Here is a 17,113-nt window from a genome sequence, read left to right as displayed (position 1 = left end):
AAACTAAACTTGCAATGAAATTCTTTTTATTATTATTTTGTGCTCATATGCTATACAGTGCCGATCCAGTCTTAACACCATAGTCATAAAATTGCTGGCAAATGCAGGGCCATATAACAAACTCAAAATAATTAGTTGACTCAGGGATGTATAACAAACTCAAAATAATTAGTTGACTCAGGGATGTGCACGTCATTTATTAAATAAAATTTCTTCATAAAAAATAAATTAGAAAGTTTTCTTAAAACAGCTGATAGAAGATTGCATGCACAGTTAACCCATGGTCAATGTGAGTAGAATATATGAATGCAAGTATTTTCAAAAACGTTAACCTCAAAAAAATAGTTTGTGGAAATTAAGATTTACATGTCTTCATTTTTTTTCCTTCCTTCGAAGAAAAGTAGATCTCTTGCGCACAAACTGAAATCAAAGGCAAAAAAAAAATTAAAAAGAAACGCAATGGCACATGCTAGACTCATTTAGAAAATAATTTTAAGCTGAATTCTCCTTTTAAACAGAGACCCACTGATTGCTGGAAAGCAACTGATTACTATACATCTTACGTGGATTTCTACTTATTTAATTACAAATATCAATCAGGAGTTAATTCAATAAGAAGCCGATGTGCTTGAAAACGATCCAGAGAGCATAATACATTGTTGAGCTAGAAATCCTCTTTACACAATCAGACATGCAGCTGGCAATGCACTTCTGCATCAGGATCTTGCATTGTAGCTCAAATCAACTCCAGCATCTCATTGTACGTGCCATTATAGCCTTAACACTGAATAGTCAGGAAGCTGTACACCATTTATACATCATTCTCCATCATATGTCTCTAAGAGTTCATCACAAAATGCAAGAAGCTGATCTGCAAGTGGAGGAATGCCAGGATTTCTACCATCATTATATGTGTGTGCATTATCTGCAATTAGAGCAACATCTTGTCGAAATTCATCTCGACTTTTGTAATCAAGCCTTTTAACTTTCTGCTTAATTGTAGTGAGATCCATTGGATGTTCCACATAATTAAAATAGTCTGGGGCCTCCTTCTTGGTTACAGGTTTTAGAAACAAAAATGACACGTCAGTCTGATTTCTAAGCTTGTCCACTATGGTTTCCAATGCTTTGGACAAATTAGCCTGCAAAACGAGCAAATAACTTAACATGGTAAAAGAAAGACATCCTTGCAATATCAGTTCATAAACTTAATAACTGACATTTATAAAGATACTGACATACCTCTCCTCCTCTTCGTCGCTTTGAAGATTGGCCATAATCTGAAGAATATCGTCCAATCTCCAATTGAGAACGCCTTTTGACTCCCCTGTCTCTTTCAGGCATTCTTCTATCTTGTCTCTTATGCCTATTTGTCTTTTCATATTCATCTCTTTCTCTCTGCTTTTCCATCTTTTCTCTTTCTTTCTGTTTCACTTTCTTCCGTTCTTTTTTTTCAAATTCTTCTCTTTTCTTTGCTGCTGCTGCAGCCTCTTGTTGCCTCTGCTTTGCCCAATTTAAATTTCTTTCTTCCTCTTGTCGCTTCTTCTCTACCCATAAATTTAATTCTTCCGCTTGTCGCTGCCTCTCTGCCCAAATTCTCCTCTCTTCTTCTGCTCGCCATAAATTCCTCATATTTTCTTCTTCCAGGATTCTCTGCCTTTCTTTTTCCTCTTCCTGTAATCTTCTCTTCTCTTTCTCCCTCTCATCTCTTAATCTCTTTTTTTCTTTTTCCTCCCACATTGCCTTCTCTTCTCTTGCTCTCCTCTCTCTCTGTCTTTCCAATGCCTCTTGTATTCTTCTTTCTTCAGCTTCCTCTTTCTCACGTTGCTCCTGCTCTTCTATTTCCTTTTCAATCTCAATTAGTCTTCTCTGCTCATCACTCGGAAATTCCTTTGGCTTCTTGAACTTAATTTTGGGAATTTTGTGCTCTTTCTCTACTTCAGAGGCCTTTTTATGTGCATGAATCTGTACTGCATTGACATCATTCTGTCCAGATCCCAACTTCCAAGATGCTGTTTCACTCTCTTTGAGTTTTTTGGATTTTGTTGAAATCTTTACTTTCTTAGCATGAGATAACTGTGTTCTAATTTCATCAGCAGCAACCATTTCATCCCCGCCATCTGCATTGTTACTCTCATTTATACCTATGTAATCTGTGCTCTTATCACTGGCAGTCCGACATATGAACTTCAGAGGGAAGGTTTTTCCATGCAACTTGTTACTCAGATTTACATCTTCAGCCTTCTGAACATCTGAGTGAATATTTGCTACTTGCTGAAGGATTTTGACAGGCGTTTTCCTCACTTTGGCTTTTGATGCATGATTGGCAGGCACTTCTTCACCAGAGGCACACACTCGTTTCTGAGAATCCCCCTCTAGCTTTTCTACATTTGCATCCGTATCTTCATTATATGAAGGGCATCTCTTGTTTGTTCGCATGTGCCCTGACTGATTACAGCAAATACAAATTAATAATTATTTCAAACAAAATAGTACTTCTGTACATACATAACTCCCCACATAGATGCACACAAAAGATAATTTACCTGCCCACATGCACCACAAATGAAGCCCTCTCTCACTGGTTTATCCTTTTGTTTTGTGACTTTTGAGGTCTGAAATTTAAATTGAAATTATATTAGAATCCTCAGATGATCAAAATAATAAATAAACTGGAAGCATGGTGTGAAGAAGCTTCAGAACGAAACAAAAGCATAAAAAATTAGGTTACGGAGGTAGGTAAAAGGTAGTATAATCCAGGAGAAACACTTCATCTACATTTCCACAAGATATCAAATGTTACACTTTACCCATATAATACATAACATACAGTTTGTCATCTGTTTGTCAATGAAAACAGGTAGAGTCAATTTTTATTGTATATAAAAAAAGAATTATGCCAGGATCACAAACAGCACTTAAGTCAAACAAAGGTTACTTGTAAATATTTGGCATAAACAAAATAGAGGTTAAATGCATAAAATTTCCAGAGTCCATATTATTAGTTGGTATTTTCTGGACACGTAAACTTTTTCTTCATCAAATCCAGAAATATACCAAGTAAAATAAAGATTAGTTATTGTCAGATATTTGGCATGAACAAAATAAACGTTAGCTATTGCTCAGATATTTTATGTCAATAAAATTACTGACAGTTGTTTCTTGAGTAATTTATATTTCTTTTCAATGCCACAGGAAATATTCTGAAGATACGAAGATTTTTGACAAACCAAAACTAGGACACTTCGGGAAAATACACAAAGGAAATAAAACAACAGTAGCTCTACTTTGTTATGGTGTTACTGTATAAAATGTATTCAAAGCAACCTAATTTTAAGTTGTAGGGAAACATCCTATATACATACTATAAATAATCTTTTTCTAAAAGACATTCAAAACCGTGATCCATAGAAGCATATACCCACATGAGAAGACTCCTAAATTTAACATAGTGGACAAAGACCAAAGGTACAACTGGAGATAACTAGAATGGCAGTGTCCATATAGCATTCACAATGTACTTATGTGTGCACCTTGAATAAATGTGCATGCCTTTGATAGCAGTTTAGAAATCAATGGACAAATGCAAAATTGAACGACACCCTTAACCAACTTTCAAATGCTTGGGCTTCTGTCCATAATTTTATATACATCACATAGCAAGCTTCTGAAGTGCCACCTGTCCACCCTGTGCCTCTTTATGATGTCCCCAATTTAAGGTTGGGTCGGTCAGCCTAATTGTGGGCGGTGTTATCCAACATCGCTTTATCTGCCACTATTTTCATTAAATAATTTAAAAATTATTAATAAATGAAATTATTAAATAATTTTGCCAAATGTAGGTTACCTTCAAGGATGCGGTTACCTTTTCTTCTCCCTCTGTCGATGTAGGTGCGAGGTTTGTTACAAACTCTAATGGCAGCCCCTATGGAGAAGGGAAGGACCCTCACTCTGCCCGGGAATCTATCTCCATTTCCCCTAATGACTTAATGTGTAAAGAAATTGATATGGAAAAAAATAGACTTAGAGATACTGCAATTTTCTTTGCTACTGTAGATGTGGATAAATGTCCTGCATGTAAATTCATTGATGATTGGATTAGGAATGTATGGAACATCAAATTAGGTTATCTGGTTTCATTCTGTAGACTCATTCAAAAAGGATTGTTTGTTATCTTCTTTAAAGATCATAAAATGCAAAAAGAAGTGCTTAGTAAACAATATTGGTCTGTCGGAAAATGCACATTTTGTGCCCTAGAATGGTCACCAAAAGCGTTCAATGAGGAAATACTTGCACTCTCGTGCCCTAGATGGGTTTAATTCGAGAAGTGCCTCCACTGTTGTGGAGATTCATACCCCAAATCATGGAACCAATAGGAAAGGCTATTCGAGTGGATAATTCACCCTTGCTTATTCCACATCTGGATGCTAGGGTTTTGATCTCAATTAACCCTGGTTGTGATTTCCCCAAAACGGTTAATATTAACCTTGAATCCAAAGTCGTTATATGCCATGTTGAAATCCTTGGCGGGGTGACTACGTGCTTTCTCTGCAGGAAAGAGGGGCATATTCGCAAGAATTGCCCAATTATTAATAAATTTAAGGGCTCGGATAGACCTCGCAATCAATCCAATAACCCACCACCTGTTCAGGCAAAGCGCATCCCGAGCATGGAAAACCTTAATGCCATTAGTAAAAAAATCAATAATCTCCTAAATGGAGAAAATTCTAAACTCCAGGAACCTGAAAAAATTTTCAATTCAGGTAGCTTTGGAGTTGCCCCCACCCCTCACTCTCAAATGCTCTCAAGCAGATAAATGTGAATTCGCCGGATGAGTTTCAGATTGTGGGGAAAAATCCTAAGAAAAGGAGAAAAAATGCTCAACAATTAGCCTTGGATAAAATTAGGGCAAATGGTCCTAATAATTCAACGTTTGCAACTAATAAGATAAATATGGATAGCAATTTAACATTGCCTATGGAGGATGATGTTCATGAGGTCCCCCCAGAGATGAAATTCTCTAGCCTAGCTTCTGGTGATAATAACCCTAGAGCTCGGAACCCTAAGGATAGAGATGGTGTGAGTAGTGAGCTAAGTTTGGGAGGGAGCCGGTCTGGGGTGATGAATAAAGCTTCCCACAGAAATTCGGCAGACATGGATGTTTCATTTGAGATGGATTCATCAAAAGATTCTCCATATATCACCGAGGTAGAGCTTTCCTCCCAAACTGAACCCTCTCCTAACGCGATCTTTGTCATTCCCCCTAAGAAGTTTGTAGAGTTAGAGGATACCTATGTGATTGAGGTCATTGTTGCTGACCCTAAGGCTGGTGAAGTTAAACCACTATCTAGCGATGTTGTTAATTTAGACCTTCCAGATAGGTTGAAGGCATTGGAACCTAGTTCTAAGACCCCAGAGACCCCCAGTCAGGGGAATAATAGGAAGGCTTCTGAAATCAAGGAGGAAGACCAGGGTGAAGAGTGCACAGGAGAAGAAGGAGAATGGACAACGGATAATGAAAACCCCAAGGCAATTCCTAGAAGAAGAAGGGGTAGACCTCTGGGATCCAAAAACAAGGGTGCTAATAACAGAAGGAATAATGAGGAGAAGAAACATCTCCCAAGATGCTTTAACAAGTTTAAAGCATCCAAAGAATAAAATAATACACTGTGTCAAGATGAAGTGCATCTCTTGGAACATTAGGGGTTTGGAATCTCCAGACAGGAAACAGATAGTCAGAAAGTTTGTCAATCAACATAAGAACGCAGACTTTATTATGTTTCAAGAACTGAAGGCTGTAAATTTTACCCTGGAAGTCAACCTAGAATTTATATGGAAAGACTATCAAGGTTTCCTCAAAGCATGACAGAGGTAGAGGAGGTGTTGGAATACTTATTAACCCCAAATGGAAGGAGCGCGTAGTAAACCAAGGATGCTCACCGTGTAACAGAGCAGTCTGGGTGTCCCTAGAGGATAATGGAATCAGATTTGGAATTTGTTCTGTTTATGCCTCCAATGACTACAGAGAGAGAATTGCATTGTGGGATTGGATCGCTGCACTACCGGATATTCCTTGGATTGTAGGGGGTGAGTTTAATATGGTTGAAACTCAGGAAGATAAAAGTGGAGGTATCACTATGGAATGGAAAGGGATGGAGAAAATACACTGGGAAAGAATGAAAAGCCGAAAGAAGCTGTTCGACCCCCTGTTCTGCAAAAAGAAAGATAACTCCGAAATTTGGTACACTTGGTGCAACTATCAGAGTGGGAAGCATAGGATCTATTGTAGGCTGGATAGATTCTATGTTAACAAAGACCACTTCTCCTTTGACCTAGGCAAAAATGGCAATCCCATGACGGTTTATCCGACCACACTTTCAGATCACCATCCTGCCATCTCACAGGTTAGGCTCAGAGACTACCCAAGAGCCAAGGAACTCCTAAGGATAAATTCTTTCTAAACTCCAGCCTTCTATTAGACTCGGATGTGTTGAGTGGGGTCAAGATTGTCAGGATGTTTAACAGAAGTAATAGATTGTTGAACTCTAGTGTGGACAGATGGAACCAGAATGTCGATAGTTGGCAGGTGCTGCTTCAAACCATAGGGCAAAAGAAAGCCAAGGATTATAGGTGGAAAGAGAGAACTCTATCTGACAACCTTCACTTATGTGAGGCTGAGATCCAAGACAATCCCTGCAATATTGAACTTTCTCAAAAGATAGCCCTGGCTAGGGATAGTCTCAGAAAGCATCAGCAAACTAAGACCAAAGGGGCCATGATCAAGGCTCGGGCTCATTGGATGCAATTCAGGGATAAAGGATCCAAGTTCTTCTTCAATATGCTGAAACAAAAACAATGTAGAGAACAAATTGATAGGATTTGGTTAGAAAACAGAGAAATAAAGGATCTTGAGGATATCAAGGAGGCATTCTTCCAATTCTATAAAGGTCTCTTCACATCTGAAGACTCCGCTAATTCCCGGGAGGCAAGAGAAAAATGCAGAAGGATTATTCCCTCCAAGATTTCAAAGGAAGATGCGCAGTCATTAAGGGGGCCTATCACTCTGCAAGAACTAAAAGGTGCCATTAAAAGCCTGAATAATGACAAATCTCCGAGCCCGGATGGTTTGACGGTAGAATTCTACAAAGCTAATGAGGACTGGGTGTGTCATGACCTGTATGAGCTTTATACCAAGGCCTTTAACACTGGTTCTTTAGGGGAACAAATTAACAATGGGATTATCAAACTACTTCCCAAGGATGGAGACAAGTCCCTTATAAAAAATTGGAGACCGATAACACTCCTTAATGTATCTTACAAAATATTGGCCAAGACACTTACGATCAGATTGGAGAATATACTTCCTAAGTTCATTTGTTCCACACAAACAGGGTTTATCAAAGGAAGATATATCTTGGAAAATCTAATTATCAGTTGGGAAGCCATGGAATGGGTGAGGACTTCAGGACAGAACGCAGCCATGTTTCTCCTACACTTCGAGAAAGCATACGACAGGGTAGAATGGGGGTTCATTCTGATGATGTTAGAAACATTTAGTTTTCCAGCAGAATTCTGTGAATGGGTTATGGTTTTACTCAAAGATGCTTCGGCTCAAGTGGAAGTTAACAGATCCCTGTCACAAAACATTACTCTAGGCAGATCTATTAGACAAGGCTGCCCCTTAGCCCCTGCTCTCTTCGTTATTGCAGTCGATGCCCTATTTTACATACTAAGAGACTCTACTATCTCTCCTAAAGTTCAGGGGGTCCAACTTCCGAATGGTGAGGAATTGATCAATGCACAATTTGCTGATGACACGACACTCCTTATGGAAACCAGTAAACAGAATATGGAGGCCCTAGAAGGAAAAATCAAATTCCTAGGAGAGATATCAGGGGCCAAAATTTCACAGCGCAAATCTATCATGCTTGGGTGGGAGGAGCCGCCTCCGGAATGGTTACAGCAGTTTGGGATCCAATGGGGAGGACCCAACAAAATAGTCAAGTACCTAGGAATTTCGTTTGCCATATCCCCATCCCTCAAAAAGATGTGGCATTGGGTTAGAAGCAAAATAGACAAAAAGCTTAACAAGTGGGATAATAGGTATCTATCACTCGCCAGGAGAATGCAGATGTGTCAAAAAGTTCTATCCTCATACAGCATCTACAACTCCTCAATATGGATGTTCTCCAATTACCAGATCCTAGAGATACAGAAAACCATCAGAAATTTCCTATGGTCTGATGGAAAAGGTAAAAAGAAGATGCATTCTGTGAAATGGGAATGGTGTCATAAGGACAAGATTCTGGGAGGGCTAGGACTAAAGGACTTGAGAATCCAAGGAATTGCTCTTGCAACAAAATGGATTTTCCAGGCACTAGATGGGAATGAACCTTGGAAGGTTCTGGTTAGGAATAACATTTTGAAGGCTGTACCGAAAAAGGCCAAAACTTGGAAATCCTTACCTTTCTATGACCTTGTGGCTGGGGATTTCGAGGTCTCAGTACAAGGGTCAAATGTCTTCAAGTCTATCTGGAAGGCCTGGATTAGTATTAACCTGTTCATCAGCAATAATAGAGTCAGCAACAATGAGTTTATCCATGGAGGTAGATCCATTTGGTGGAATCTCTTGCACTCCTCCATACCATTGGCTCTTACGCAGGGGTTCTCTGCCAAAGCATGGGCGACAAAAGGCATCTGCTGCTTTAAAGATATTATTAAGGATGATAGGCTGCTGGACTGGGATACCCTTAGAGCTAGATTTAACCTTCAAAGCTCCGAACCTATAATATGTTAGAAAAAGCTTGCGAAAAACTTTACTTGCCCAAAAAATGCAAGAATGATATAGACTGTTGTAAGGAACTTTTGTGGAATAATACCATCTCTGTTTTTAATATTAAAGCTAGCATTATATATAAGACTTTAACATATGATGAAGCAATAATTTCCCATGTTAATAAACTGTGGTTTGCAGATTTTTCAGTTAAACAATGGCAGAAGGTTTTTACTAGGCTTTGGAGTAGCCCTGTCGCTCCCAAAAAGAAATGTTTTAAATGGCTTATGATTATTAACAGGTTGCCACTCAGAAAAGATCATAACAGTTGTGATATTTGTAATATTTGCAAGGTTCCTGAATCAGTTAGACATATTTTTTTTGAATGTAGCATTGCTAAAGAAATCTGGTTATTGTTTGGTATTGCTATTCCTAATCAATTTACTGTACTTGATGTTATAATCGGGTATATTAAGGGTCTGAAAAAAGACACTAACCTCTTTTGGTATGTTCTTACTTCTGAGATTTTATGGTATATTTGGAAAATAAGAAATGAAGATAAGTTTCAGGGCTTAGGTAGGGCCCTTACTGAGTCTTTTCGTGGACTCACCCTTCACCGAATTCTCTTGCAGGTATCAATGAAGATGAATGTAGAAAAGAACAAATTCATCAGGTTCATAAAGATGGAAATGCAAGGATGTTCCTTCACGAGTTGGAAAACGGATACAAATGGAGGAAGGCAATCAGAGGAAAGCAAGATGTAGACCTGGCTCTGGAGACCCTGGGAGCAGAGGTTGCCAGAGTGCAAGACCCTATTAAAGACCAAATATGGATGCTCACAGAACTTCTGGACGGAAAACAAGCCATCTAGATGGAGGGCCCCAAGGGATGGACTGCGTGGATAGATGCACCGCAGGAACAAATTCTCCAAGGATAATCGCCTGGCAACTTTGATGATACTGGTTTTGTTTTGTTTTGTATAAAATATTATAGTCTATTGATCTAGAAGAAGGTATTCCTCCACGTATATATCGCAGTAGTTAACCTGCGTATTGTTTTTGTAAATGTGGACCGGGGGTCCAAATAGACACTCCGGACAATCTTTTTGTAACAGCGTTATTCTCATATATGCAATATAAAAAATAAAAATAAAAAAAGTTGTAGGGAAACATACTATAAATAATCTTTTTCTAAAAGACATTCAAAACCGTGATCCATAGAAGCATATACCCACATGAGAAGACTCCTAAATTTAACATAGTGGACAAAGACCAAACGTACAACTGGAGATAACTAGAATGGCAGTGTCCATATAGCATTCACAATGTACTTATGTGTGCACCTTGAATACATGTGCATGCCTTTGATAGCAGTTTAGAAATCAAATGGACAAATGCAAAATCGAACGACACCCTTAACCAACTTTCAAATGCTTGGGCTTCTGTCCATAATTTTATATACATCACATAGCAAGCTTCTGAAGTGCCACCTGTCTACCCTGTGCCTCTTTATGATGTCCCCAATTTAAGGTTGGGTCGGCCAGCCTAATTGTGGGCGGTGTTATCCAACATCGCTTTATCTGCCACTATTTTCATTAAATAATTTTGCCAGTGCCAGCTTGTTTAGCGTATGCTGGGCCTCTGTAATCTTGGGCTGACATTAGCAGATGAATGGTATTAGTAAGGTGCGTTTGTGTGAAGAGCATCGAAGTCTTTATTTGCAAACACATTAAAGTTTTAAACAAATGCTCAGTGTCCCTGAGACAAAGCCCTCAGGAAACACTGCAGGCAGGATGTCAACCCTGCCCTCCATTTCCTTATCCCTGTGCATAGAAGGATACCATTTTTTGAGTCGAATTTCTGTGCAGTTTAGTCATGGCTGGTGGAAGGAGGTTACACACGGGCAGACTGAAACTAAGGATTATAGAGTCTACATGCAGCAATTCTTCTTACCTCCTGCTGTGGGGTCCAAGACCCTACTTTGCTGTTTGTTTCGTGACAGCAGCAAAGCAAGTTATTTCTAGAGTGATTGGAGATGTGCTTGATCAGTTAGGGCTCACAGATCGGGCCTGTCAATGTTGAAGAATTAGCACTTTTTGGTGCGTATGAGAACAATCTTTATATGTGAATTCTAGCCAAATGTAATCAGATTACATTTAATATGATATTTTTAGAATATTTAATTTATAAGGAAGCTATGAAATCGTTTGTACTGCTAGTATTGAATTAATGCATAAGATATTAGATAGTGAATTGCTCTGAATTATGATCTCACATCTACAATTATGTTTCTGATTTTATAATTCTGTTAAATTTCTGCCTTGAGCAGTCTACAACTGAGCATATAAACTTGCAGGTTTGACTGGGATACTGCAGTGGTATCATGTAATGTCCCTCGACATTAATCATTAAATTTAATATTTAAATTTAAATATTTCTGTGTGGTCCCCTTTTTTGGCGCCACTGAATTTTAATTATTAAATGTATTTTTTTCTTTTGCTTGGCCGACTTACCCTTTGGTGGTAGGGTCAAACTCGGTATTTATAGGGATCAAATTTCATTTTTTGGAAGCATGTTGAATTGGGGAATACTAGTCTGTCTGATCTGGAGCGTAGCTGCCTGATCAGAAACTCTTAGCTGGTGCGTAGCTTCAGCTAAGCAAATCGCCTACTTGTTACTGCCTAATGTCATTTTGGTTACATGTGATGCATTGATTTGGTGCGAATTGTTACTGTGTTTCATTTCTGAGTTGGGTCGAGATTCTTTACAGTGGTATCAGAGAGCTTAAGACCTGCCAGCCTGTGGGCTACGGCTTATGCCCTTCAGCCAGAGGGACATCCATGCCTTAGAGCGGGAAAGGAGGAAGTTCGAAGCGGCTCAAGGAATAGGAGACAGAGGTAAGAAGATGGGGGATCAAGATCCGCAGGATAAATTGAACGACTTCATGAAGAAACAGGACCAGACCAACCAAGAATTGCTGAAGGCCATACAAACCCTCACAGCTACGGTTAACCACATTACAGGTGGTTCCAGCAGTGCTGAAGAAAGCCGGCCAGAACATTCGAATGGAGGAGGACATAGCAGAACTATGCATGGGCATACTCACACCCAACCTAAGTTCTTGCCCAGTTCAGATGGACGACCAGAAGGAGAACAGCGCAGCTATGCCAATATTGTGCAGGAGTATTTGGACCTGAGCGCTGAAGCCCAAGCAGCCATTACCTTCGATCAGTTCTACAATGCCAGGCGTAGTGACAAAAGACAGCATCATGGAAATAGAGACCTCCAATATAAAATCAACAAACTCTCATTGCCAACTTTCGATGGATCCGGAAAGATGACAGCTCAATCGTGGATACAAAAGTTGGACACGTACTTTTCCCTCAGCCCCATGACGGAAGAAGAAGCTGTCAAATTCGCCATCCTACATTTGGAGGAGCTGGCACACGAATGGTGGCATCATGGCATTGTGACCCAAGGTTTCGGACAAGTTAAGTCATATGCAGAATTCACTCAGAAGTTATTAGAGAGGTTCAACAGGAAGGACCCAAAGGCATACTTTCAGGAGCTGACCACGCTCAAGCAATTTGGCACCATAGATGAATATGTTTCAGAATTTCAAAGGCTCACTGTGATGGTATCTGATGTCTCAGATAGAAGACTTACCTTCTTCTTCATCAAAGGGCTGTTTGATTCTCTCCGGGGCTTGGTACGAGCTTTGGAGCCAATCACCTTAGAAGATGCCATTCGAAAGGCCTTAAGCCTTGGGGATTCCACCGAGAAAGGGAAGATCACCATGAAAAATGCACCAGCAGAGCCGGCCAAGACACCCTTCCTTAAGACAAATCCCCCACCAAAGGCACCGCCTATGGATCTACAGGGACTGTCAAGGAATGAACTTCGCAGGAAGGGGTTGTGTTATTATTGCAAGGAGAAATGGAGCAATCAACACAGGTGCCAAGGGAGGGGGCAAGTTTATTACATCGCGGTGGTTCCCGATGATGAAAGTGAAGGGGGGGCCACTGAACAAGACAACATGGAGGAACAGCAAGATGAAGGCTCGTCTGAAGGCACTTTGGCAACATTATCTGGAACACCTCGCTTTCATTCTCTCCGAATGAGAGGGGTTCTGCGAGGACAGAAGGTGACCGTGCTAATCGATGGGGGAGCCACACACAACTTCATAGACAAGAAGACGGTGGCAAGGTTGCGTTTAGAGACAGAAAACTTTGAAGGATTTGATGTCCTGGCAGTGGGAGGGAACATTCTTCCATGCACAAAACGAATACCGCAAACAGAGCTGATTATGGGAGGCCATTGGGTGAAGGAAGACTTTTATGTCGTAGACATCGGTGATACAGATATAGTCCTCGGGGTGCAGTGGCTCCACTCCTTAGGAGATCATACTACCAACTACCAAACTCTGGAGCTAAAATTCCAGCACGAGGGCAAGGAGGTTGTTCTCAAAGGGCTCTCGAGAAATGGTCCTATGATGGTGACAGCAAAAAGGATGGAATGGTCTTTCCGGCGGAATCAAGTTGCTTGGGCTGCGGAATGTTTAGTCAAAAACACTAACACTCCGAAGGAAGAGAGAACATTCCATAGTGATATGGTGTATCTAAGACTTCAGCCTTACCGACAAACTTCCCTCAAAGGAAATGGGGCGGAAAAACTGAAACCCAGGTATTATGGGTCCTATAGGATCACAAGAAAGATTGGAGCAGTCGCATATGAACTGCAGTTGCCACCGGAAAGCAGAATTCATGACGTCTTCCATGTTTCGTGTTTAAAAAAGTCATTAGTTCAGCAGATCACTCCCTTGGCGGAACTACCCCCTCTTGATGATGAAGGCAAGCTCATCCTCGAGCCTGAGACAGTGCTGGATGTTAAGGGTAAAAAGGCTACGCAACAAGGTCATACCGCAGTACCTAGTGAAGGGGAAAAACCTGCCCATTGAAGACGCCACCTGGGAGGGAATAGAAATATTCGAGCATCCAAATCTGAAGTTGCTAGAGGACCAGCAACAAGCTGAGGGAGGGGACTGTAATGTCCCTCGACATTAATCATTAAATTTAATATTTAAATTTAAATATTTCTGTGTGGTCCCCTTTTTTGGCGCCACTGAATTTGAATTATTAAATGTATTTTTTTCTTTTGCTCGGCCGACTTACCCTTTGGTGGTAGGGTCAAACTCGGTATTTATAGGGATCAAATTTCATTTTTTGGAAGCATGTTGAATTGGGGAATAATAGTCTGTCTGATCTGGAGCATAGCTGCCAAATCAGAAACTCTTAGCTGGTGCGTAGCTTCAGCTAAGCAAATCGCCTACTTGTTACTGCCTAATGTCATTTCGGTTACATGTGATGCATTGATTTGGTGCGAATTGTTATTGTGTTTCATTTCTGAGTTGGGTCGAGATTCTTTACATATCAGAGCTTGGCATCCTGCCAGCCTGGGTTTGCTTCATGAGCGATAGAGATCTGAGTTATCAACAGGAAGAAAAGGAGGCTGTCATGGGTGAGAGAGAAGAAGAAAATTCTCAAGAATTCACTAGGGAGACCAAAGAGTTCTAGATCGGCATGAGGGATACCATGATGAAAATGCTCCAACTTCTAAAAGGATTGAACCAGCAAGTACTGGAAGACATATAAAGAGTGAAGTAGAAGGGAGTAGCTCTGGTGGTGAGAAGGCATCCGCAAAAAAAAAAACTTTTAGGGCCAAATTTCTGGAAAAAGGAGCAGCAAGCAGAGAGGAAGAACAACCGAATCAAGAAGGTAAGATGATAAGGCTTCATGATGAATGCAATGGCTTAAGGGTCACCATATGCAGAGGCACGACCTTCACAGAATTTTATGAGATGAAGACAACGAATGGGCGTAGGAGTAAGTGGTATGAAGAGAGGAAAGACATTCAGCACCATTTGGGAAAAATCACCACTCCTACTTGTTGTGACCTTTTTCACAGATCGCCCCATTGCAAATAGGGACCCCCTCTTTTTGCTTTTTAGGGTTTTGCCTTGGCATCGCAACTGCTAATCACCAGTCTTTTTACAATGAGAGATATTTTTTCAGGAGTCATCCTTGGTCAAATGGAAAAATCATGCTCAGAATTGTGTCTGGACGTCATGGAAGCACTCAGAAGGCCCGAAGGAGGAAGATCGCAATTAATTAGGGTCAATTCTGACACCTTCCCATTTTTTAGGGATTCTACTTTTTTGTTTTTGTTTTTTTGTTTTTGGCACTTTGGGACCAATCCGGGAAGCAGCTTTTTTGGATTGCTTTTTGCTTTTTTGCTTTTTCCAACTTTTTTGAAAGTTGACCTAGGATTGGGTCCCTCAGGTCATGGCAGCAGCATTCCTATCTTCAGAATCAAAATTTTGTGTCTCCAAGTCTAAAAAGCAAAGTGAAATCTCCATACGAGGTTTTGTTCCAGATGTTCTAGATAAACATGAAGTTTGCGCAAAGTCCGCCTTGGGGAAATAAAGGTGAGAATGGCAAAACAAAGACAAAATCTGCCATGTCCAAGCTATCCTCAAGTCCGCCATGGAAAAGCAAACAAAACAACAATTGTAGAGCTGCTGGTTTGTTGGTTGAGGAACGCTATGTTCACATCTTTTGGACACCTTGTGCGGTCCATTCACTCAATCTTTATGCTACAAAGGATTGGGACTAAAATAAAATGGATCAGAGATGTGTATGCAGAGGCTGAGGATATCCAGATGTTCATCACAAACCACCACATGTTTCAAGGGATTTTTAGATCCTTTTTCAAATTTGGAGCTATTGAAGGTAAGTGAAATAGTAATTTAATTTTACATTTTCTGATTTTTTTTAATTTCAATCTTTATAATTCATTGTGTAAGCTATATTGTGTATTCTTCTTTAAAGTTTGGCTTTATTTTTTAATCATTTTGGCATTAATTTGTGTTATAGGTTGTTGAGACCCGTTTTGCATCAAACACAATTGGTTGAGGAACGCTATGTTCACATCTTTTGGACACCTTGTGCGGTCCATTCACTCAATCTTATGCTACAAAGGATTGGGACTAAAATAAAATGGATCAGAGATGTGTATGCAGAGGCTGAGGACATCCAGATGTTCATCACAAACCACCACATGTTTCAAGGGATTTTTAGATCCTTTTTCGAATTTGGAGCTATTGAAGGTAAGTGAAATAGTAATTTAATTTTACATTTTCTGATTTTTTTTAATTTCAATCTTCATAATTCATTGTGTAAGCTATATTGTGTATTCTTCTTTAAAGTTTGGCTTTATTTTTTAATCATTTTGGCATTAATTTGTGTTATAGGTTGTTGAGACCCGTTTTGCATCAAACACAATCGTCTTAAGACGACTTGTGGACGTTAGAGTGGCACTATGCAATATGGTGATCAGCAACAATTGGATTGTATGGACGCAGAGTAGCAGTGAGAGGGCAGAAAAAATTAGGGAGAGAATATTGAATGAGAAATGGTGGGATCTTGTTACATATCTCCTAAGTATCATTGAGCCCATTATGAGTATGATTCGCTATACCGACATGGATAGGCCTTGCATTGGTGAGATTTATGATAGAATTGACTCAATGCTTGAAAAAATAAAGTTCACTATAAATGCAAAAAAGAATGACCCTGAGGAGAAATTCTTCAAAGAAGTGAAAGCAATTATTGTACAAAGGTGGAATAAGATGATCACTCCTTTGCATCTTCTTGCCTATGCCTTGACACCAAAGTACTATAGCAATCAGTTTCTTGATAAACCAAGAAGGATTCCACCATGAAGAGATCTAGAAGTATCTGATGGGTACAAGGCAGCATTTCTTAGACCATACCCTGATGATGATTTGCGAGATATGGTTACAAATGAGTTCATAGAATTCACAAATGGGAATGGTCTAAGTGTTGAGGCACTCTCATAGCTGGAGGTACTTCCATGGTGCATGCTTCCAACACCTACAACCCCTCGCTGTAAAAGTTTTATCACAAGTAAGTTTAATTAATTAAAATTTATCACAAGTTTATTTATAGTTTACTTTGTCTTCATAGGTTGCTAGTAATTTTTAATTTTAATTTTATTAATGTATAACTTTAATTGTTTACTTACTTTGTTTTCATAGGTTGCTAGTTCATCTGCTTCGGAAAGAAATTGGAGCACATACTCTTTCATCCACTCAGTAAAGTGCAATAGGTTGCTATCAAAAAGAGCGGAGAATTTAGTATACGTGCATTCCAACCTATGTCTTCTTCACACAAACAATGTGACTACAAACAAGGGGAAACGAAGATGTGGGATATAGAGCCAGAGCATACTGATTTGGATGCTCCCGCTTCTTAGCTTCTTG

The 17,113-nt window shown here is 39.7% G+C and overlaps 1 protein-coding gene across 14 annotated transcripts in view; it reads right to left on the bottom strand.

Annotated features, from left to right (window-relative positions):
- Positions 1-299: 299 nt before the first annotated feature.
- LOC131028772 (transcription initiation factor TFIID subunit 1) overlaps positions 300-17,113 on the bottom strand; it is a 139,540-nt gene continuing 122,726 nt past the window's right edge. For all 14 annotated transcript variants that reach the window (XM_059221710.1, XM_057959111.2, XM_057959113.2 and 11 more), the window contains 3 exons: positions 2,547-2,615; positions 1,243-2,448; positions 300-1,142 (listed from right to left, as the gene is read on the bottom strand). In XM_059221710.1, the coding sequence (XP_059077693.1) occupies positions 819-1,142; positions 1,243-2,448; positions 2,547-2,615 (1,599 nt within the window). In that variant the 3' untranslated portion in view covers positions 300-818. The remainder of the gene's footprint in view (positions 1,143-1,242; positions 2,449-2,546; positions 2,616-17,113) is intronic.

This window comes from Cryptomeria japonica, chromosome 5, assembly GCF_030272615.1.
Source record: "Cryptomeria japonica chromosome 5, Sugi_1.0, whole genome shotgun sequence".
NCBI classification, from domain to species: domain Eukaryota; kingdom Viridiplantae; phylum Streptophyta; class Pinopsida; order Cupressales; family Cupressaceae; genus Cryptomeria; species Cryptomeria japonica.
Note: the sequence above shows the minus strand (reverse complement) of the source record. Positions and strands in the feature narration are given on the sequence as shown.